The 19508-nt window shown below is 56.4% G+C and overlaps 4 protein-coding genes across 10 annotated transcripts in view; all 4 read right to left on the bottom strand.

Annotated features, from left to right (window-relative positions):
• The window catches only part of MVP (major vault protein), a 32381-nt gene extending 26781 nt beyond the window's left edge, over positions 1–5600 (bottom strand). Inside the window, exon 1 of the mRNA XM_053555033.1 lies at positions 5505–5600. The gene's annotated coding sequence lies outside the window, so the exon portion shown is untranslated. The remainder of the gene's footprint in view (positions 1–5504) is intronic.
• Positions 5601–5931: 331 nt separating this feature from the next.
• PAGR1 (PAXIP1 associated glutamate rich protein 1) lies at positions 5932–9272 on the bottom strand. Its single transcript, XM_053555166.1, has 3 exons — positions 8266–9272; positions 7975–8057; positions 5932–6349 (listed from the first exon to the last, which is right to left on the bottom strand). Exons 1-3 carry the CDS (start codon positions 8745–8747, stop codon positions 6150–6152), a joined length of 765 nt encoding a protein of 254 aa, XP_053411141.1. The 5' UTR covers positions 8748–9272; the 3' UTR covers positions 5932–6149.
• A 246-nt stretch (positions 9273–9518) lies between these two features.
• PRRT2 (proline rich transmembrane protein 2) lies at positions 9519–13763 on the bottom strand. Of its 2 annotated transcripts, XM_053555051.1 has the most exons (4): positions 12929–13754; positions 11320–12283; positions 10787–10919; positions 9519–10615 (listed from the first exon to the last, which is right to left on the bottom strand). In XM_053555051.1, exons 1-4 carry the CDS (start codon positions 13561–13563, stop codon positions 10605–10607), a joined length of 1743 nt encoding a protein of 580 aa, XP_053411026.1. In that variant the 5' UTR covers positions 13564–13754; the 3' UTR covers positions 9519–10604. The 2 variants fall into 2 exon arrangements, with proteins under 2 accessions (XP_053411026.1, XP_053411025.1); XM_053555050.1 differs by having other exon boundaries at positions 10390–10919; positions 12929–13763.
• Positions 13764–14132: 369 nt separating this feature from the next.
• Positions 14133–19270, bottom strand: MAZ (MYC associated zinc finger protein). 6 transcript variants are annotated; one of them, XM_053555076.1, is made up of 7 exons: positions 19133–19270; positions 18412–18498; positions 17478–18328; positions 17029–17092; positions 16579–16750; positions 15092–15233; positions 14133–14287 (listed from the first exon to the last, which is right to left on the bottom strand). In XM_053555076.1, exons 1-7 carry the CDS (start codon positions 19166–19168, stop codon positions 14143–14145), a joined length of 1497 nt encoding a protein of 498 aa, XP_053411051.1. In that variant the 5' UTR covers positions 19169–19270; the 3' UTR covers positions 14133–14142. The 6 variants fall into 6 exon arrangements, with proteins under 6 accessions (XP_053411051.1, XP_053411053.1, XP_053411054.1 ...); XM_053555078.1 differs by having other exon boundaries at positions 14133–15233; XM_053555079.1 differs by lacking the exon at positions 19133–19270 and having other exon boundaries at positions 18412–18866.
• Between the last annotated feature and the right edge of the window lie 238 nt (positions 19271–19508).

Genomic DNA, 19508 nt, shown 5'->3' with positions numbered 1-19508 from the left:
GTTGCCCAGGCTAGAGTGCTCTGGTCTCAGCCTACCTCACAGCAACCTCAAACTCCTGGGCTCAAGCCAGTACTTCTGTCTCAGCCTCCTGAGTAGCTAGGACTACAGGCGAACCCCACAATGCCTGGTTAATTTTTCTATTTTTTTTTTTTTTTTGTAGAGACAGAGTCTCACTGTACCACCCTCGGGTAGAGTGCCATGACTTCACACGGCTCACAGCAACCTCTAGCTCTTGGGCTTACACGATTCTCTTGCCTCAGCCTCCCGAGCAGCAGGGACTACAGGCACTCGCCACTACACCCGGCTATTTTTTTGTTGCAGTTTGGCCGAGGCTGAGTTTGAACCCGCCACCCTCAGCATATGGGGCTGGTGCCTTACTCACTGAGCCACAGGCACCGCCTAATTTTTCTATTTTAAGTAGAGATGGGGTCTCACTCTTGCTCAGGGTGGTCTCCAATTCCAGAGTACAAAAGAGTCTCCCACCGTGGCGTCCCAGAGTGCTGGGATTATAGCCATTATTTTATTTTATTTTTCTGTGCCCTGATGTCATAGCTCACGGCAACCTCAAACTCTTGGGATCAAGAAATCCTCTTGCCTAGCTTCCTGAAAAAAAAATATTTTACCTTGTTTTTTTTGTTGTTGTTGTTGAGACAGAGTTCTACCCTGTACTCAGGGTGCAAAGGGGTCATAGCTCACTGCAACCTCGGACTCTTGAAGCTGCTGGGATTACAGGTGCTCACCTCAGCGCCTGGCTGGGTTTTTCATCAATCAGGGTCTCACTCTTGCTCAGACAAGTCTTCACTCCTGAGCTCAAGCAATCCTCCCGCCTGAGCCTCCCACTGTGCTGGGATTATAGGCGTGAGCCACTGCACCTGGAAATTTTTTTTTTAGAGCCACCCATCTTTGGCAATTTTGATTTGATTATTCTGGGGTGAGATTCGAGCATTGGTAATTTTTTTTTTTTTTTGAGACAGAGCCTCAAGCTGTTGCCTTGGGTAGAGTGCCATGGCATCACAGCTCACAGCAATCTCCAACACCTGGGCTCAAGCGATTCTCCTGCCTCTGCCTCCCAAGTAGCTGGGACAACAGGCACCCACCACAATGCCCGGCTATTTTTTGTTTGCAGCCGGCATTGTTTGGCGGGCCTGGGCTGGATTCAAACCCGCCAGCTCAAGTGTATGTGGCTGGCAACTTAGCCGTTTGAGCCACAGGCGCGAAGCCAGTTTTTTTTTTCTTTTTGAGACAGCACTTCACTATCTTGCCATCTGTAGAGCGCTATGGCATCACAGCTCACAGCAACCTCCAACTCCTGGGCTCCAGTGATCCTCTTATCTTAGCCTCCTAAGGCTACAGGCACCTGCCACAACACCTGGATAGTTTTTAGAGATGAGGTCTCACACTCCTGAGCTCAAGCAATCCACCTGTCTCGGCCTCCCAGAGTGTTGGGATTACAGCTGTGAGCTACTGTGTCCATCCTCTAAGTCAGTGGTTCTCAACCTTCCTAATGCCACAATGTATTTTCATTGTTACAAAGGGGTCATGACCCACAGGTTGAGAACTGCTGCTCTAAGTCCTTGTTTTAAATTCAGAATCTTGCTACTATTTATGCCTGAGAAACCACTACTGCCTTCTGGTCTGGGGGGTCTCTGCAGTCATAGTAGCCAGGGTGAATTCTGGCTTCATCTTTTGAACCTGTGATCCTGGCTCGGCACCTGTAGCTCAAGCAGTTAAGGCGCAGCCACATACAGCAGAGCTTGTGAGTTCAAATCCAGCCTGGGCTTACCAAACAACAATGACAACTACAACCAAAAAACAGCTGGGCGATGTGGTGGGTGCCTGTAGTCCCAACTATTTGGGAGGCTGAGGCAAGAGAACTGCTTAAGCCCAGGAGTTGGAGGTTGCTGTGAGCTGTGATGCCATAGCATTCTACCCAAGGCAACAGCTTGAGGCTCTGTCTGAAAACAAACAAACAAAACAAAGCCCTGTGATCCTAAGTTCTTTAACTTCTAGGTTTTTGTGAGGATTAAATGAGTCAGTTAAAGACACCTAACAGGGGGAGCTGTTGTTTGGGGGCACTTGCCCAAAATACAAGTTCCAGAGTGTCTCTGCTGGAAACCTTGACCCAATGGGGCATGGGTAAAGCTGGACAGACAGCATGAGCAGCTTTAAGAATCCCAGCTGAGTCTTACCATTGGGTGAGTTTAGAAAACACTGATGTAGATCAGAGGTCTTGTGGCCTGGCTCCTGGGTCACATTACCCCTAAAGTGGGAAATAGTTTCTATAAACCAGGAAGCTGCTGAAGAAATTGAACAGGGAGCAGTTCCTGAGTCAGGTGACTTTTCCATCCTCTAAGCCAGTGGTTCTCAACCTTCCTAATGCCGTGGACCTTTAATACAGTCCAAAGGGGTCGCGATCCACAGGTTGAGAACCACTGCTCTAAGCAAAGACTGAAACGTCTAGCTTAAAATCACAGGAGGAGGCGTGTCTCACACCTGAGGCCAAGATGGGTGGATTGCCTGAGCTTGAGAGTTCTAGACCAGCCTGAGCAATAGCGGAGACCTGTCTCTTTAAAAAAAAAAATGTGAAGAAAAACTCCACAAAGATGAGTCCCTGAGTATCCTGAACTTCATAGCCTGTTCCTGAACTTGAGGTTGGCAGTGGTCGGATGGCAAGGCTGGATCACTGACTTCACATCCACATTTAGGCTCTTCTTGACCAAGAGCCCAGAGGTGAGGACGGAGGGGGCTGCTGGATGGAGGGGCTAGGGAGAGGACAGATGAAATTCCCTGCCCTGGGGTGGCACCTGTGGCTCAGTGGGTTCAAACCGGGCCCAGCCAAACTGCAACAAAAAAAATAGCCAGGTGTTGTAGCGGGCACCTGTAGTCCCAGCTACTCGGGAGGCTGAAGGAGAATTGCCTAGCCAGATGTCCTCAAACTTTTTAAACAGGGAGCCAATTCACTGTCCCTTAAACCGTTGGAGGGCCGGACTATAGTTTAAAAAAAAACTATGAACAAATTCCTATGCACACTGCACATATCTTATTTTGAAGTAAAAAAACTAAATGGGAACAAGTACAATCACACTGCCTCATGTGGCCTGTGGGCCGCAGTTTGAGGACCCCTGGCCTAGGCCCAGGAGTTGGAGGTTGCTGTGAGCTGTGTGATGCCGCGGTACTCTACCAAGGGCGATAAGGTGAGACTGTCTCTACCAAAAAAAAAAAAAAAAAAAAAAGGAATTCCCTGCCCTGAGAAGTCATCTGGAATTGGAGATAGTCTTTATTCTTCTTCCTCCTAGTTACTGTTTCAGCTCCTAAGGCATACCTTTGACTTCATGAAACAGGAAAGGAAGGCCTGGAGGCCAGTAAGTGGCCCAAGATGATGCTGACAGTGACAGAACCTGCTGGATTGATACTTTCCCCACTGGTTCTCAATCCTGGCTTGAGCACAAGAGCTTGGTGAGCTATGACGCCCGGCACCCTACTGAGGGTGAGTGCCACATGGTCTCAAAAAACAAAGAAACAACAAAAAATACAAGGACTTAAGGACCTGGGTGGGGCTGGTTACTGCCCCAGAGATAATGCCAATGGCAATTCAAAGGTGTTTTCCAGGGGGCGGGACACAATTATAAGGACTTTAGACAGGTGAGGTGGCTTATGCCTGTAATTCTAGCACTATGGGAGGCGGAGGCAGGTGGATTGCCCGAGCTCACAGGTTTGAGACCAACCTGGGCAAGAGTGAGACCTCGCCTGTAAAAATAGCTGGATAGCTAGGCATTGTAGCCGGCACCTGTAGTCCCAGCTACTTGGGAGGCTGAGGCAAGAGAATCACTTGAGCACAAGAGTTTGAGGTTGCTATGAGCTATGATGGCACAGCACTCTCCCAAGGGTGACAAAGTGAGACTCTGCCTCCAAAATGAGTAAGTAAATAAATAAAAAGTAAAAGAGGGGGCGGTGCCTGTGGCTCAGTGAGTAGGGCACTGGCCCCATATACTGAGGGTAGCGGGTTCAAACCCGGCCCTGGCCAAACTGCAAAAAAAAAAATAGCTGGGCGTTGTGGTGGGTGCCTGTAGTCCCAGCTGCTCAGTAGGCTGAGGCAAGACAATCACCTAAGCCCAGGAGTTGGGAGGTTGCTGTGAGCTGTGTGAGGCCACAGCACTCTACAAAGGGTGATAAAGTGAGACTCTATCTCTAAAAAAAAAAAAAAAAAAAGTAAAAGAGGGACTTTAACAAATGCAATCAGTTTAACCTAGTTCTTTGTACCCTCGATGAATCCCAAACAAAAAACCAAAAACAAACAAAAAAGGTGTTTCCTGTAATCTGGGCCAGGCCCAGCCTCTGTTCCCCCTGAACCCGGGAGGGCTACACCCAACAAGGTAGCCTGAGCACCCAGTCACCATGGAGCACTCAGGTCATCCACTCAAGGGCCTTATCTGCTAATGGCTACGAAGAGCTGTCCTGCTCAAACAGCTCCTCCCAGGGCCAGTCTATTGCCCTGTGTGCCAAAGGCATAAACTATCAGGAGCTTCCGGGAGAGCTACTGGGGTGGGGGGCGCCACATGACAGCAGTCCTTTTCCCCAAAGATACAAGGGTCCACTCGGGCAGGGAACACAGTACAGGGGACATATGCAACTACCATCTTCTACCCTCAAGTGCTTGACTCCAGGGTGGCAGCTCTAAGACCCCCAGGATCACAGGTTGGTGGGTCCAACTTAACTTATTTTTCACTTCCTTCTCCCGAAAATAAGGAAAAGAAACTTGCTCAAACTTGGGCGATGCCTGTGGCTCAGTGAGTAGGGTGCCAGCCCCATACACTGAGGGTGGCAAGTTCAAACATGGCCCTGGCCAAACTGCAACAAAAAATAGCTGGGCGCCTGTAGTCCCCGCTACTCGTGAGGCTGAGGCAAGAGAATTGCTTAAGCCCAGGAGTTGGAGGTTGCTGTGAGCTGTAACACAACGGGACTCTACCGAGGGTGATATAGTAAGACTCTGTCTCAAAAAAAAAAAACAAAAAACCTTGCTCAAACACTATGCTTTCCGGAAATCACTCCTACCTTAATGTTGCTCTAATGACTTCTCAAATGATCTGCCAAGGCCCACAGTTGACCTGGCGCTGGGTGGGGCAGTAGGAAAGTCTCACCACTTAGTGGCTGTAGGGTCTCAGTGGGGATAAATTAGATTCTAGGCACTCAAAGTGACAGGCCAGAGCCCAGGACCCCAGGAGGAGGAAGGTGAGCACAGCAAGGACCAAGATAGCTCTAAGGGGTGTGAATGGACCCCTGCAAAGTCCCCCACCTCACTTCAAACGTGGGCCCCTAAAGTTAGAGAGAGGCTTCAGAGCTGGAGGTCGGAGAGGAGTGGAATAACTTCAGCAAGGAAAGCAAAATCTCCCAAGATAAAGCCTCCACCCTTCTTCTTCCCTCTGATTCGGCAAGGTCCTAGAAAGCAAACAGCCTTGAGGGGCACAAAGATACACCACTGATTTGGGATCTGGGGACATACTCACATCTAGAAAGGTGGCTAACGTAGACTCCTCAGACCGGGGAAAAGCTAACTCTCGCCCAGCCCTGGAGATCATTTCCTGGCACGGCAGGGCGGGGCACAAAAGGCCGAGGGGTGGGGCTTGGGTAGTTAAAGGGCCCTGGCATCTGCTTCTCATCTTTCCCTCTGGGCTGCCTCCGCTGGAGCTGAAGGCACCAAGGCTCATTCCACTCGTGAGTTTCTGCCTCAGAGCCTGCAGGGTGCAATTTGTGCAGGCTGCATTTGAACGAGGGTGGGCTGGGAAGGGTCAGAGGGTATGAAGCAGGAGATAAGTGCTCAGTTCATCCCTGCCCCATCTGGCTTTAATTTTCTAATCTCTGTGAATCCAATTTTGTCTATCCTCTCAAGTCCAACCAAACCATTTAGGCTCCAGTTGCAGACCCTCCTCTTAAGATAACTCTGCATCTTTTTATTTTAGACTCAGAAAATTCAGTCCAGGTCTCTGATTAGAAGTTCAACAGAAAACACAACACACACTCCCTCTTTCCCAAAAGGTGCTGTGTCGGGAACCTGAGGTTTCTCTCTTCCTCCCAAGTTTCCCAGAACGGGTTAGGAGAGGAGGGCCCCAGCAGGTACAGAAAATGCACCCTAGGGCCAGCAGAAGCAGCCATCAGTATTTCCGCTGCCGAGGGAAGAGACTACTCCCAGGGGACCGGAGTGGGGAGCTAGTGGGGCTAGGGTCCTCTGAGTCCAGGCTGAAGAGGTCCCTCCCAGTACGAAGGATCTGCTCCTCCAGCTTCTTATGTCGCTTCATGTCTGAAAGGACCTTGTCCAGGCGAGCTTCTCGTTTCTGGCTCCGAGCTGAGCTTCCTGGAGAAGGGCAAGGTAAGAAATGTGGAAGAGGCGCTGGGCGCTCACGCCTATAATCTCACCACTCTGGGAGGCTGAGGCAGGTGGATTACCTGAGCTCAGGAGTTTGAGACCAGCCTAAGCAAGAATGAGACCTCGTCTCTAAAAAACAAAAATAAATAGCCGGGTGGGCCGGCGCCTGTGGCTCAAAAGGAGTAGGGCGCGGGCCCCATATGCCCGAGGTGGCGGTTTCAAACCCAGCCCTGGCCAAAAACTGCAAAAAAATATATAGCCAGGTGTTGTGACAGGCACCTGTAGTCCCAGCTACTCCAGAGGCTGAGGCAAGAGAATCACTTAAGCCCAGGAGTTTGAGGTTGCTGTGAACTATGAGACCACAGACGCTCTACTGAGGGCAACAAAGTGAGACTCTATTTCCAAAAAAAAAAAGAAAAAAGAAAGGAAGAAAAGAAATATGGAAGGGATGGAGGCAGTATGCACCTGACCTGCCTGAATCTTACTCATTGCTTGGAGGGCTTGTTAAACACACTTTTCCAACCTCTGTCCTGGAGGGTTTGAGATTTGGGGTTGGGACACAGAGTGAGGAGTGAAGGTCCTAGATTATGGGAAGTACCAGTAGGTGAAGACCATCCCACGCAGGGGGAAGTGCAAGTGCAAGTGGTGGGAACAGAGAGGTCAGTTCAAAGAAACTACAGGCTGGGCTTGGTGGCTCACTCCCACTTTGGGAGGCTGATGTGGGAGGACTATTTGAGTCCAAAGTTTGAGACCATCCTGGGCAACACGTGAGACCCTATCTCCACAAAATTAATAAAGAGTGTAGAGAGCTGGGGGTGGAACAATGGCAAGGAGGAGCTTAGATTCTCCCACAACATGCTCTTCCTCACACCAATGGAATCCTTTGGAGAATTTTAAGTAGAGAAGTGACTTGATTTATGTTTTAAAAGGATCATTCTGCTGAAACTGGAAGCAGGGAGATCAGTTAGGAGCTACTGCAACTGTCCAGGCAAAAGAGATTGTGGCTTGGATAGGGGGTATTATGTTAAAAGTGAAGAGTCACAAATGGACTTGGAAATAAGGAGGCAGAGCTAATGGAACTTGCTGCTGGTATGAAAGAGAAAGAAAAATCAAGAATGGCTTCAAGGCTAGCTGGATGTGGTGGCATTGCACCTGTACTCCCAGCTAGTTGGGTGGCTGAGGTGAGAGAATTGCTGGAGCCCAGGAATTTGAGATCAGCCTGGACAACACAGCAAGACTCCATCTCAGAAAAAGAAAAAAAGTCTGCAAGAATAAATTCTAGGAAGGCATATGGGTCAGAAATTGGGTCAGACTAGGGGACGTACATAGTAGTAGAAGGTCGTGGATCTAGAGAATTAGTGACCACAACCACCTGAATTTCTGGGGGAGAATAAGATAAAAGGAATGGGAAACATGAAAGAATTATCTGTTGTGGTCTCTCAAAACAAGACAGAGTCAGAAAGATGGTGCCACTGGGTAAATGCTCTCTCCTGCACTTAAAAGTTGCATGACAACTGAGGTACCAAGCAAAGGCCTCTTTAAGGGAGCCACTTTTTGGGTAACTGGGAGCAGAGGCCCTTCACCTACCCCCAACTCTTCCCTCTTGTTTGTACCTGGGGTACGTCTCCGGTCAATCAGGGAGTCCTTTGGTGTCACTGGCTCATCATCAAAGTCAAATTCCGTGGGCATATGTGGTCTGGGACAGGTGGACAAAAAGTGAAAGGTGAGGGGACATTTCCAAACATCCCCACCGGTGCTTCTACCGAGTATACTGTCTCTTCCTCTCCTGCTCCCTTCCATCCATCCACTTTCCTTATTCCTGAGTCCCATCTTTTCCCCCTCCCTATTTCCTCCTGGCATCAGGAGAAGAGCCCTAGGGACCAGGTGTAAGGGTGTGTCCTCACTTTTCCTCTTCCTCTTCTTTGACCTCCGGTTCCTCATCAGATCTCTCCTCTTCACTCTGGGCCTCGGGCGTGGGCGGCCGGCGGGGCAGGATCTCCGCTTGAAGCTCCAGGGTACCGTGAACTGCCAGCAGTTCATAAAGCCGCTGGATTTCGGAAGGCGGAGGCATCCAGGACTGCCCACCGGCGGGCAGCTCCACCTCCTCATCGCTGCAGGGCACGCACCAGTCCTCGGATTCTCCCTCGGCATGCTCTTCCCCCCGAGGGCTGGGAACTTCTCCCAGCGCATCCTCTGCCCCTGACCCCTCTCGCTCGGTCTCCTCCTGGCCTCTTTCCCCCTCTTCCTCGGCCTTGTCGGCCGAGGCTGAGGGGCCTCCCGTATCCTCAACGGCCAAAGCCTGAAGGCCAGAGGTCACTTCCCCTTCTTCAGACAGAGGCGCTGCCGTGGCGGCCACAGTGTCTCCATGACCCCGAGCAAGGGACATAGGCCACTAGGGATGACAGAAGATACTGGAGTACTAAGCCGGGTCCTGCCCCCCTCCCCCCCACCACGTACACACCAATAAGGAATAAGGCTCCCCTGCGGTTTAGGCAATATTTCTCTGAACCAGTTTCCAACAGCTGCCTCTGAGGCCAGATCGCCTGTCCCCAGGAGGAGGCGCTCAGTCCCCTCCAAGGACCACGCCCCAGGGATCGAGATCTGGCACTCCAGTGTTCCCGGGAGCCTGCAGAAACCACTTTCTGAGCCAAATAGGGGAAGGAGAGAGGCAGGACTACTCTTCTCGTCTTCACACCGCCCGTCTCCACATCTGGACGCGGCGCCCTCTCCCTAGATCTCGTAGTTCTGGACCGCGCCCTGTGAGCTGCCGTACGCACCTGGAGCTAAGAACCGCCTCTCCGGCTGAGAAGGGTCACAGTACGCAGGCGCCCAGAAATGGCGCCGGAGGCCCCACTTTACTCAAAGCTACTTGGAAGACGAAAGCGAGGGAAGGCTCGCACATGCGTAAATAGACGCCTGGGCATAACAGGATTTCGCCCACAGTAAAGATGGCCGCCGGGACGGCGCATGCGCATATACCACCAAGTAGGTGCCGGAAGGGAGACTGTACCACCCGCCCAGTGGGACGAAAGCAGGGACTGAGACTGGAGGCGAGTCTCATGCAGTGTCCGTTTATTGGTGCTTCAGACTCATGCAGCATCCGGCATACAAAAAGGGAGAAATCAGTTTCATATGCCCTTTAAAAAAAGAATTTTGGTTGTTTCCCCAGTATTTTTTTTTAAGAAAAAAAAACAAAGAAAAAACAAAAACCCGCCAACTCCGAACCTAGTTGTAGCCGGGTCTCCGCCTCCTCAGCCGGCCGTCGCATGCAACAGACTTCCCCTGTCATCTTAGAAAATAGAGCTCCCCGCCCCTCCCTCGTTCCCTGCAGCTGGAAACTTTGGTCCTATTTTTGGGGGATTCTTTCGTTACAAAGCATATGAATGACCCAAGCCTCAATACTTCAAGAAAGAAACTCACTGACCAGGGTTAAAAAGCCCAGGTGAGGGTGGGGTCAACTCAGGCCGACTAGGCAACAGCGCGCCCCCGCTTCTCCCATGTGCGCGCGTGGAACCAGTACTTGCCACCTTTGCACAAGTCCCCAAACAAATCCTGGCTTGCCAGCTCTGCTACCCGCAAGGCACCCTGGGGGCATCCTGGCCTGGGAGGTCCCACAGAGAACAGTAGGAGCCCGGGCTAAGAAGCCCTCTCTAAGACTGCTCCCTCTACCCCAGACTGATCTAAGTGTGCTGGAATTTCTGCAGAATAAATGATGGCTGGAGGTTGGAGAAGAGGATGCTAAGGGGAGATAAAGCAGGAGGAAGAAGGGGGCAAGGCATGTAGAGAGGGAAGGGGAGATGATAAAGAAAGAAAGGAATGGAGGAGGTGCCAAAACAATGAAAGTTGAGAGGAGGCCAGGGTTGAAGTTCAGAGAATTCAGGAGGCTGGAAGAAATGCAGGGAGCGGCTGGGAGAGATGCAGGGAGGCTAAGAGTGCAGAGAGTTTGGGAGATGTGCAGGGAGGTTTCCAGAAGTGCAGGGATGGGGGGGCCAAGAGGCTACAGGGGATGCAGACAGAAGTGCAGGGAGGCAGGAACCAGTGCAGGGAGAAGGGAGGCCTACAGTTGGCAGAGGAGCCTGGCAGGATGCAGGAGCAGGAAAGAAGCTGTAAACAAGGCTGCTCAGGCTCTCTTGGTCCCTAGGGGTGGGGGCCAGAGCCATTGATTGGGCTCCCCCCAGGGGAGGGATGGGCCCAAGGCAGCTCCCAACAGGAAGGGAAGTCTTGGAATGCAGGGTAGAGCCCCTCACTTATACACTGTGGGAAAGGAGAGGGAAGGGCAGACAGAGACAGGGGAGGAGGGTGGGGCAAGACAAGGAGAGACAAAGGAGAGGTAAGGACAGACAGGAGAGAGCAGGGGCAGGGTTAGTAATGCTGCCCTCATCAACCCTTCCACTCCTCCCCTGTCTGTTCCCAAACCCCACTCACCGCCTAAGTTGATGACGCAGGAGGCAATGATGATGAGGACCCCCCCCACCAGTGCCACGATGCTTAAGAGCTTGGCCACTCGACCCAGACGCTGGGCCCCATCCACATCTCCCTGCTGCAGGCTGTTCCGCGACTGGGGTTAGGGTGAGGGATGGATGCACCAAAGCCATGGCCAGGTTCAGGAGAAGCCAGCCCGGCAGGGATCAGATGAAAGAGTCGTCCAGAAGAGAGAGGTCAGCCTCACAGACAGAGGTTAAGGGAGGAAAAAGGATTGGAGAGGCAAGGGGAGGAGGGCACACAGGTCAGCAAGGCTGTGTAACCCTGTGTCTTCATATCCCTCCCACCCAAAATGTAGACAGTGGCGTCTTACAGGGTAGGTTCTAGGGAGAGGCCAGCAAAGGCCCTGTATATTAGGGAAGTGGAATCCATGCAGAGAGGGGAGGGAAGGCCTGGTTACTCCTGGGGCTCTGTCCCAGCGCTGGTGGGAAGCTGGGAGCCATAGCAGGCCTGGGCCAGGGTCCCATAGGGCTCACCATGACAGCATAAGCGAAGGCCACGATGTTGACAGGCCACATGGGGCAGAAGCAGGATAGGATGGCAAGGATGATGTAGTCCCGAGGTTTCTGGGTGCTTTCACCCCCCTCCACCCCAGGCCCTGCCAGCTGGGAGCTGGGGTGGCGGCTCAAACTACCTCGGGGAGATCCTGGATGCCCACTATGAACCCTTCCTATTCGATCCTCCTCAACCAGCTGCTGTAACACTCGAGGAGGAGCCCCATTGGCTGGGGGGGATTTTGTTGAGGGTGGCAAGTGAGGTTGAGGAACTGGGCCCTCTTCACTGTCACCAGCCTGCAGGGGTACCACTGCCCCATTTTCTTGCTTTTCCCCTATACTCTCTGTCAGGACCTCAGGGATAGGGTCCTCTTGGGTAGGGGGCTTTGGCTGGGGATCTTGCTTGGGGGTGGGCTGGGAACCTGGCTGGGGCTCAGGCTGGGAGTCTGGCTGGGGAGCAGGTTCTGAGGCTGGTTCAGGTGGGGCTGCAGCCTCCAACTTGGACCCCTGGTCTGCAGTGGCAGACTTGCTCACTTCTGGCTTGGATACTGGCTCTTGGCATGCTTCTTCTGGGATGCAGTTGGCCTTTGATTCCCCTCCTGGGCTTAAGCTGAGGTCTGTGACCTGGGTTGTTTCTGGGGCCCCAGCAGGGGTCTCTGTGGTTTCTGGAACCAGCCCAGCCTTAGGCCTGGAGTCCACAGAGGACCCAGTGGTGTCTGAGCCTGGCTCCAGGATCTCTGGCTGGTTTGGGTCCCCTGCTAGGACTTGGAGAGGGCCAGTTTCAGTTTCAGAATGGCCAGGCCCTTCTCTCTGGGTCTCAGGACTCTTCTCAACTCTCTTCATCTCAGAGACCTCAGAGCTGCTGGCTGCCATCTTGAGAGGGGATAAGGGTGAAGGCCTTTGGGGGTGGGGTGGGGGTATGGAATAGCAGACACAGCAACAAACCCTGGAAGAGGAGAAGACAGGCTTGGTGTGAGGAGAGGGCAAAGGGGTTGTAAGCACTGCAAGCCCCAGAGGGCCATGCTCCTGTCTCAGGCCAGCTTTGTGCTGCCCCAAAGGAGAGGAAGAAAAGTTGGGGTTTCCTTTGCCTTGGGGTGGGACATAAAGTCTTCTGCTTGGAGAGCCCTGGGAAAGATTAACCCTTTTGTAAACAGGACTCTCGACAGGGTCCTTTCCTGGGTCCACCCTCAGATCCAGACTCATATATCACAGCAGATGTCCCAGCACCCCCAAGTCAACAAGCTGGCTGTGCGGACGCCCAGACACTCCGACAGAGGATCTAAGCATTCCACTCCCTCTGCATCCTCCTCTCGTCCCAGGGCCCAGGCGGTGCGGGGGTTTCTTGCTGCGCATTTGGGGTGCGGATGCCCCCGCCCCTCCCAGGAGGGGACCTGGTTATCTCTTCTGGGCCCCCTGTCAGCCCTTCTTCCAGGGTTTCCCTCGCCGCGGTGGCAGGGACCTCTGCCACCCGATGGTGCAGCGTGCCCAGCACCACCAGCCAGCCCGCCAGGAGCCCGCATTCCCGTGCAACCCGCCTGGCGTCAGCCGTCGGTCCACTCCTACCCGCAGCCTCAATCGGTCGCAGTCTCACCTCGACGCTGGCCTCCGGACCTCTCCGTTGCCGCTGCCGCAGCCGCAGCCGCAGCCCGGGAGGGAGCAAGTCAGCGAGCGAGCGAGGGAGGGAGGGATGCGGCGGCGGGTCTCCCTTCCTCTCCCCTCTGGTTTGCTCAACCTCTCCTCTTCGGTCCCCTCCCCTACGCTCCACCGCCGCGCGCCGCCCCCGCCCCTCGCAAGCCTCTGGCCCCTCCCGGCCAGCCCAAGGGAGCCACGCGTTACCCAGGCAACCCGCCCGGGGACCACTTGGGCCCCCTCCCTATCCCTTCCCACGCGCGCCTCCTTGCGGGGCGCCCCCTTCGTAAGTCCCCAGCCCCTCCCGCCAACGGTCATCGGGGGTCCTGGCAGAGACAGGGTGTTGGGGGAAATGGAGAGGGGTCTGCGTGGAGAGACAGGACCAGAGAAGCAGGCTGGAACGGATAGCGGCACCCTTACGATCAGGAGGGAAGGAAGATGGGGCAAATTGCGGGGAGGCTGCAGAAGAGTAGGGTGCGGTTTCAGAGAAGGGAGCCTGCAGGTCTCCCCTACCCCCGAGGAAGCAGCAGCAGCAATGAGAACTGGAAGGTTTAAGAGAGTCCCTGGAAAGGCCCGAGAAAGGTCAGGAAAGGGCATTCCAAGGGGCAAGCAGACGCTGCAGGGACAGCCTTGGAGCAGCAGGAATGGGCTGGGGCAGAGGAGCTGGTGTAAACACAGGGTGGACCATGCCAAGATCGAGGGGGCAAAGTGCAGTTTCTGTTCATCACTTATTGCTCCTAGTCCCAGGGCTCAGATTCCCCAGCCGTCCTGCAGCACATCATTCTCCACCGCCTTTCAGGGCCCTGAGGGTGTGCAGGTATCCGGTGGGGATGCTGGTGGGGAGGGGAGGGGGCGGCACCTGCACAGCAGCGGCGGCTGTGGACAGGGGAGAGCAGCAGCTGTTTGGGTTTCTAACCTGCCTTATCAAACCTCCAGTGGCTTTTCTGGGGTTAGGTATTCCCGGGTTCTGAAACTTGGCTCTCCACAGCCACTGGAGCCCCGGCCCCACCCTACATCTTGTGCTGCAGCCACTAAGGGCTGCCCCTGAGAAGGGAGGAGCCAGAGCCCCAAAACCACACTGGGCGGAGTGATACCAGGCCAAGAAACCCCTTGGGGTGGGGACAAGGGGCTGAGGGAGGGCAATTCATTCAACCCAGAGCCAGAGACAGGTTTCATTTAAAATTTATTGTAATGGGGTCCGCGCAAAAGGAGGGGAAGGAGGGTGGGGAACATGCAGGGGACACAGGAACACGATGACATGGCCAGGGCCAGAGCTTCTGCCGTGGGGAAGAGGGATGAAAAGAAAAGACCAGGGCTGGAGCTGGGGTGGAAGAGGGAAGGGGGAGACACTGTGGCTGTATTCCCCCCAACCCCGGGAAGCACCTCTAGTCCCTGGATCCTTTCATTCCCCTGGCCCCCTAAGATTCCATCTCTTGTTCTGCCTCTGGCCCCTCCTGGCTCCTTCCTTTGCTCCCCTTCCCCCTCCCCCCACCAATTCTCAAGCAGGATGTTTAGGGCTTCACCCAAACAACCCCACCTTAAAGAAGGTACAGCTTCTGCCTCCCCTGCTTCTGTCGGTCTCAAATCTCACCTCACCTCACCTCCTTCCCTCTCTAGGACAGAGTCTTTGATTCCCCTCCTTCCTCTCCTCCCTCCCCCTGAAAAGAAAAAAAAAGAAAGAAAGAAAGAAAAAGAAAGCACCAACTCCCCAGGGTGGGGCAGCAGACAGTGGGGGAAAGCCTGAAAGAGGATAAGGGGACCATCGAGGGAAAGGCTCACAAATCCCTAGGAGGACAGGGCTGGGGTTACAGAGAGGAGAAGGGGTAAGGGCAGTGGTTACTCCTGTCCTCTGCCACCCCTGCCACTGTCCAGGGGACTTCAACACAACCGAGGGGATTAGGTGTGTGTAGGGTCAGGTCTGATAGGAAGAAAAGAGGAGCAAGAGAAACAAATCGTTAAAACCTAGTGAATTCCCCTAAGGAAATATTTCTTCCTCCTTTAGTTTTGGAGGCTCCTTGGTTGGTGGGAGAAGTAGTAAGGAGTCGGTGAGAAAAGTAGGGGAAGAGGAGACTGTACCAAAGGACTTTCCTGCACTCTCCCCTCTCCCTACCAACTTGGAGCTCACCAGGGCTGGGAGGGAAGTGGCTGAGAGCTCACAGGCACCCCCTCAGCCCCAGAGAGGGACCCCACAGCTGTGGGAGGGGCTGCCACTGCTGCTGCTGCTGCTGCTGCTGCCGCCGCCGCCATTGGACAAACCTCACCAGTACCTGGACAGGGAAAAATACCACAAGATCACAGCATGATCTGAATGGCAAGAGCCCCGTACCCCAGATTCCTTTCCAGACCTCTTCCCCTGGGACACAGCCGTTGCTCAATTCTGTGTGGTCCCTAGAGGCTTTGGCCTAGTCATTAAGAGTTCTCCTCAAGGGCCCTCCCTGTCCCCAGAATTCTCCCTAAGCTGAGTGACAGATGGGCATCCCTGGCCTTCCTGAGCTCCCCTATTGGGCTCTTTGAGCCCCCTTGTCCCACACACTCCATCCCGCCCCCCAGCCATGCCCCACGCCTTGCCTGGTGGGTGCGGGGGTCCCCCTCAGCAGGTGGGTTGTGGCTGGGGGGCGTCTCCTGGGACAGGGGGGACGGCCCCCCCCAGATGGGTCTGCATGTGGCCGGCCAGCTGGGCAGGGGTCTTGCAGTGCACGCTGCACAGCTTGCACAGGATGCGGTCAGCCCGCGGGGCCTGGAGCCCATGGTCCTTCACCGCGTGGATGCGCAGGTATGCTGCCGTGGTGAAGCCTATGGGTGGGGGGTGGATTCGGATGGGGATGGGGGTCAGCCAGACGGAGACCCCAGAGACAGGGTTTTTCTCCTAGGCTTGGGGCGCCCTCCTCAGATGACCCTGTCCTCCTCCCACCACATCCTTGGTAGCCTAGGGCCAACTACTCTGCTGGGGCTGGTTGGGGGTGGGGGGGGGGACAGCCCCTACTTGAGCTTGGGACCTGGTTTGAGTGGTGTCTGCTTCTCAGCTTTGGTACCTACAGAGCTCATTCTCATGACTGGGAGATCTTGGCCAGGATGACTGAACACTGATACCCCTCGAAGGGTTGACCCTCAGCAGAGCCGGCTGTGTCCCTTCCCTTCAGTGCCCCATAGTCTCTGCCCAATTACTCAGTAAATATGTAAGCCTGTTTAAAAGCAGCTTTATCTGCTACTGGGGAAGGGTGTGTGCTTGCTAAATCCCTGCTGAGGAATCCACTTGCCCCAGGAGCTTGAGACAAGAACTTGTGGCTCCACAGCTGAAACCTTGCCTTCTGACTCTTGGAAACAAGCTTTCTTGACTATTCCTTCCCTAAAGCAGCTGTGCCCCACTCCCATTCTCCCGTGCACACCATGCACACCAAAAGGGTTGAATCTTTTTGGTAGACCGTCTCCTCCAGTTGTAACTTCTTGGAATTTAATGATGTTCAGCTGTTCCCAATGCTGCTTTGTTTACCTCCTAAAGGACTCTAGATGCCACCAGCTCTTGGCTACAGCACCCTTAACCCATAACTATGAAAGGACTTCTGATTGGTGCCCACCCTAGTCCCTGTCCTGCAGGCATTCCTCAGCACGTACCTTTGTTGCAGAGCTCACAGACATGGTGAGGGCCCTGGCTGTGCACCTTCATGTGGTCCGAAATATAAGCCGAGCTGAGCATCTTGCCACACACATGACATGGCACCTTCTCCTCGTGTCGTACAGTGTGCGCCCGGAGTCGATCCTTCGTAGCAAAAGCTGCCTCACATTTCTGGGGAGGGGGGAGGGGCGTGGGGGGGTGTCACAGGAGAGTTAAAGCTTCTGGGAGTTGGGAGCGGGGAGTAAGAGGTTAAAGGTATCAGAGCCTTGGGGATCTTTGATCTGTAGGAAATGGGAGTGAGATGACGAGGCCTTGAAGAAGGGATGAGCAAATGGAGTGAAAAGGCAAAAAGAAGAGAGAGAAAAAGGGGATCTGAGAGGCTGAACTCAGACAGCTACAATGAGGATCAAAATCATGAAAACCAGGACAGGAGGAGGCGAACTTCCTACCTCACATTTGAAGGGCCGTTCTGTTGAGTGCACTTGTCTGACGTGACTGTTGAGGTGATCCGGCCTGGGGACACGTTGGGGTTGGGGTTAGGGGTGAGGACGTGTGCCCCAAATCTGCCAAACTTTGTACAACGGCCTTGCCAGAACCCCTGCTTTTTCTCCCGGGCCTTCACGGTGCCATTCAAGCAGGAAATCCCTCCCCTGGAGTCAGGCTGCCGCTGCCACCGCCTCCTCCCCACGCGAAGCTTTCCGTCAGCCCCGAGACCCACCTCCTCTGCAGAGTCCCACCCCCTACTCCCTGGAAACCGGGAGAGCTTTCCTCCCTCCTCCCTGGGAGGGGCTCCCTTGCCCCATCCTCAGAGCCGCCTCCCTCGCCTCGGCCAGGCCACCTCCGTGGCCCGTCCTGCCCTCCCCACCGGCCCAGCGGGTGGCCGAGGGCCCGTGCACACCGGGAGAAGCTCTTGCCACAGTGGGAGCAGTTGTAGGGCTTGTGCACAGCGCCGTCATGTGAGCGCACGTGGTAGCTCATGCGGTCCTTGCGCTTGAAGCGCTGCTGGCACACAGGGCACTGGTAGGGCTTCTCGTCCGAGTGCGACAGCTTGTGTCGGTTCAGGTGGTAGACGTCGCGGAAGGCCTTGCCGCACATCTCGCAGGCGTGGTTCTTCCGGATGCGCTTTCCCGAGGCAGTCGTGGTCACCACGCCACCAGCTGCCACTGCGGCCGCGCCACCGCCGGCACCCGCCTCTCCCCCTCCCCCGCCGGCCCCGCTCAGCTGGGGCACGCTCAGAAGGCTCAGGGGCACCATGGTGGGCATCTTCATAGCACCCGAGGGGACTCGGCCGGCCTTGGCTCCCGTGTGGATGGCTTCGTGCCTCCGAAGGTTATAGCCGTTCTTGAACTCCTTGGCGCACAGAGCACAGATATACGGCCCCTTGCTCTTTGTCTTCTTCTCCAAGGCAGTCGCGACAGGGGCCACGGCGACCGTCGATGTTGGGGCTACGACGGCGGTGGCCGCTGCTGCGGCGATGGTGGCGGCAGAGGCGGGGGGTGCGGCCTCCGCAGCGGGCGCCGACACAGGCGGCGGTGGCGGAGGGGGCGCCGGCGGCTGTTTAAGGGCCGCTGTGTCCACTGTGGAGGCGGCGGCTGGGGTCGGGGGCGCAGCAGCGACGGCAGCAGCGGCGGCGGCGGCGGCCGCAGCAGCGGCGGCGGACTCTTGGGCAGCGGCGAGAACCGGGAGCAAGTCCACCTGGAGGGGCTCGGCCGTCGGGGCCTGGGGCGTGGGTGGGGGCGCCGGTGCGGCCTGCGGAGACAAGGCACCGTGTGGGCCGCAGGCGCGGGTTAGCGCCCTCCCGGCCCGGCCCACCGCGGCTGGCCCCTACTCACCTGGAATGGACTCTGGGCGCAGCCCTGGGAGGCAAAGAAGCGGGACTGGAGCTCAGCCCCGACCTGCAGGGGGTTCTGGGCGTGACCCTGAGGTGGCGGGAAGGAGTTCATGAGGCCGCCCACCCCCCGGGAGTCCAGGCCCAGCACGGGGAAGGGGGGGGCCAGCAGCGTGCAAGGGAACACGGGGAACATGGCCTCGGCCACAGCGGGGGCCCCAGGGCTCAGCGGGGGCCGGGTGCGCGGGCCGCGCGGGGCCCGGGCTCGGGGCGCCGCCCCCGGCCGGCCGGGCTGGGCCGCGCCGAACGCATGGCCCGCGGGCCGCCCCGCCGCCCGCGCACCCCGGCCGGCGGGAGGGAGGGAAGGAGGGCGCCTTGCGGGCCGCGGAGCGCCGCGGCGACGGCGGCGGCGACGCCCCCTGGGTGGGGGCGGGAGGCCCCGCGGGGCCGGGGGCCAGGGGCCGGGGGCGGGGGCCCAGGCGGCGGCGGCGGCGGCGGCGGCGGTTGGAGCCTGGCGGGGCGGGGTGGGGGGAGCGAGGGAGCAGCCTCGGCCCCCGCCGCGCGCGCGCCCAGCCGGCGCCTCGGGGAGGGCGGGGGAGGGCGCGAGGGAGGGAGGGGGACAGCTGCGCGCGCACCGGGCGCGCGGAGGGGGGGGTGGGACGGGAGGGAGGGCGGGCAGGAGGGGGTGTGGGAAGGAGGTGGGGGCGGGGGGAGGGGGTTGTTACCTGGAAGATGAAGCTGCTCCAGTTGCTGGGATCCATGGCGGAGGGAGGGAGGGAGGTGGCTCGCGCTCACCCTGGGGCGGGAGGAGGCGGCGGCAGTGGGGGAGGGGGAATCCAGGGAGGAGGTGCGCGGGGCGGGCGGGAGGGGGGAGGAGAGAGTGGGGGGGAGCGGAGCACACTGCGCGCGGGGAGGGCGGGCGGGGGGCGCGAGGACACACAAGAGGCTGGAGCGGGCGCGAGCGCGAGCACGCGCGAGGCCAGCGGGAGGGGGAGGTACGAGAGGGACTCCGGCGGGAGGAGGGACTGGGGAGCTACCCAGCAGCCCCAGTCGCCCCAAGCGCGAGACCCCTGAGACGGCTGCTGATTGGCTGACGATGGC

Source organism: Nycticebus coucang, chromosome 12, assembly GCF_027406575.1.
Source record: "Nycticebus coucang isolate mNycCou1 chromosome 12, mNycCou1.pri, whole genome shotgun sequence".
NCBI classification, from domain to species: Eukaryota; Metazoa; Chordata; class Mammalia; order Primates; family Lorisidae; genus Nycticebus; species Nycticebus coucang.
The sequence above is the reverse complement of the archived record's forward strand: the minus strand, read 5'-3'. Positions and strand labels throughout refer to the sequence as shown.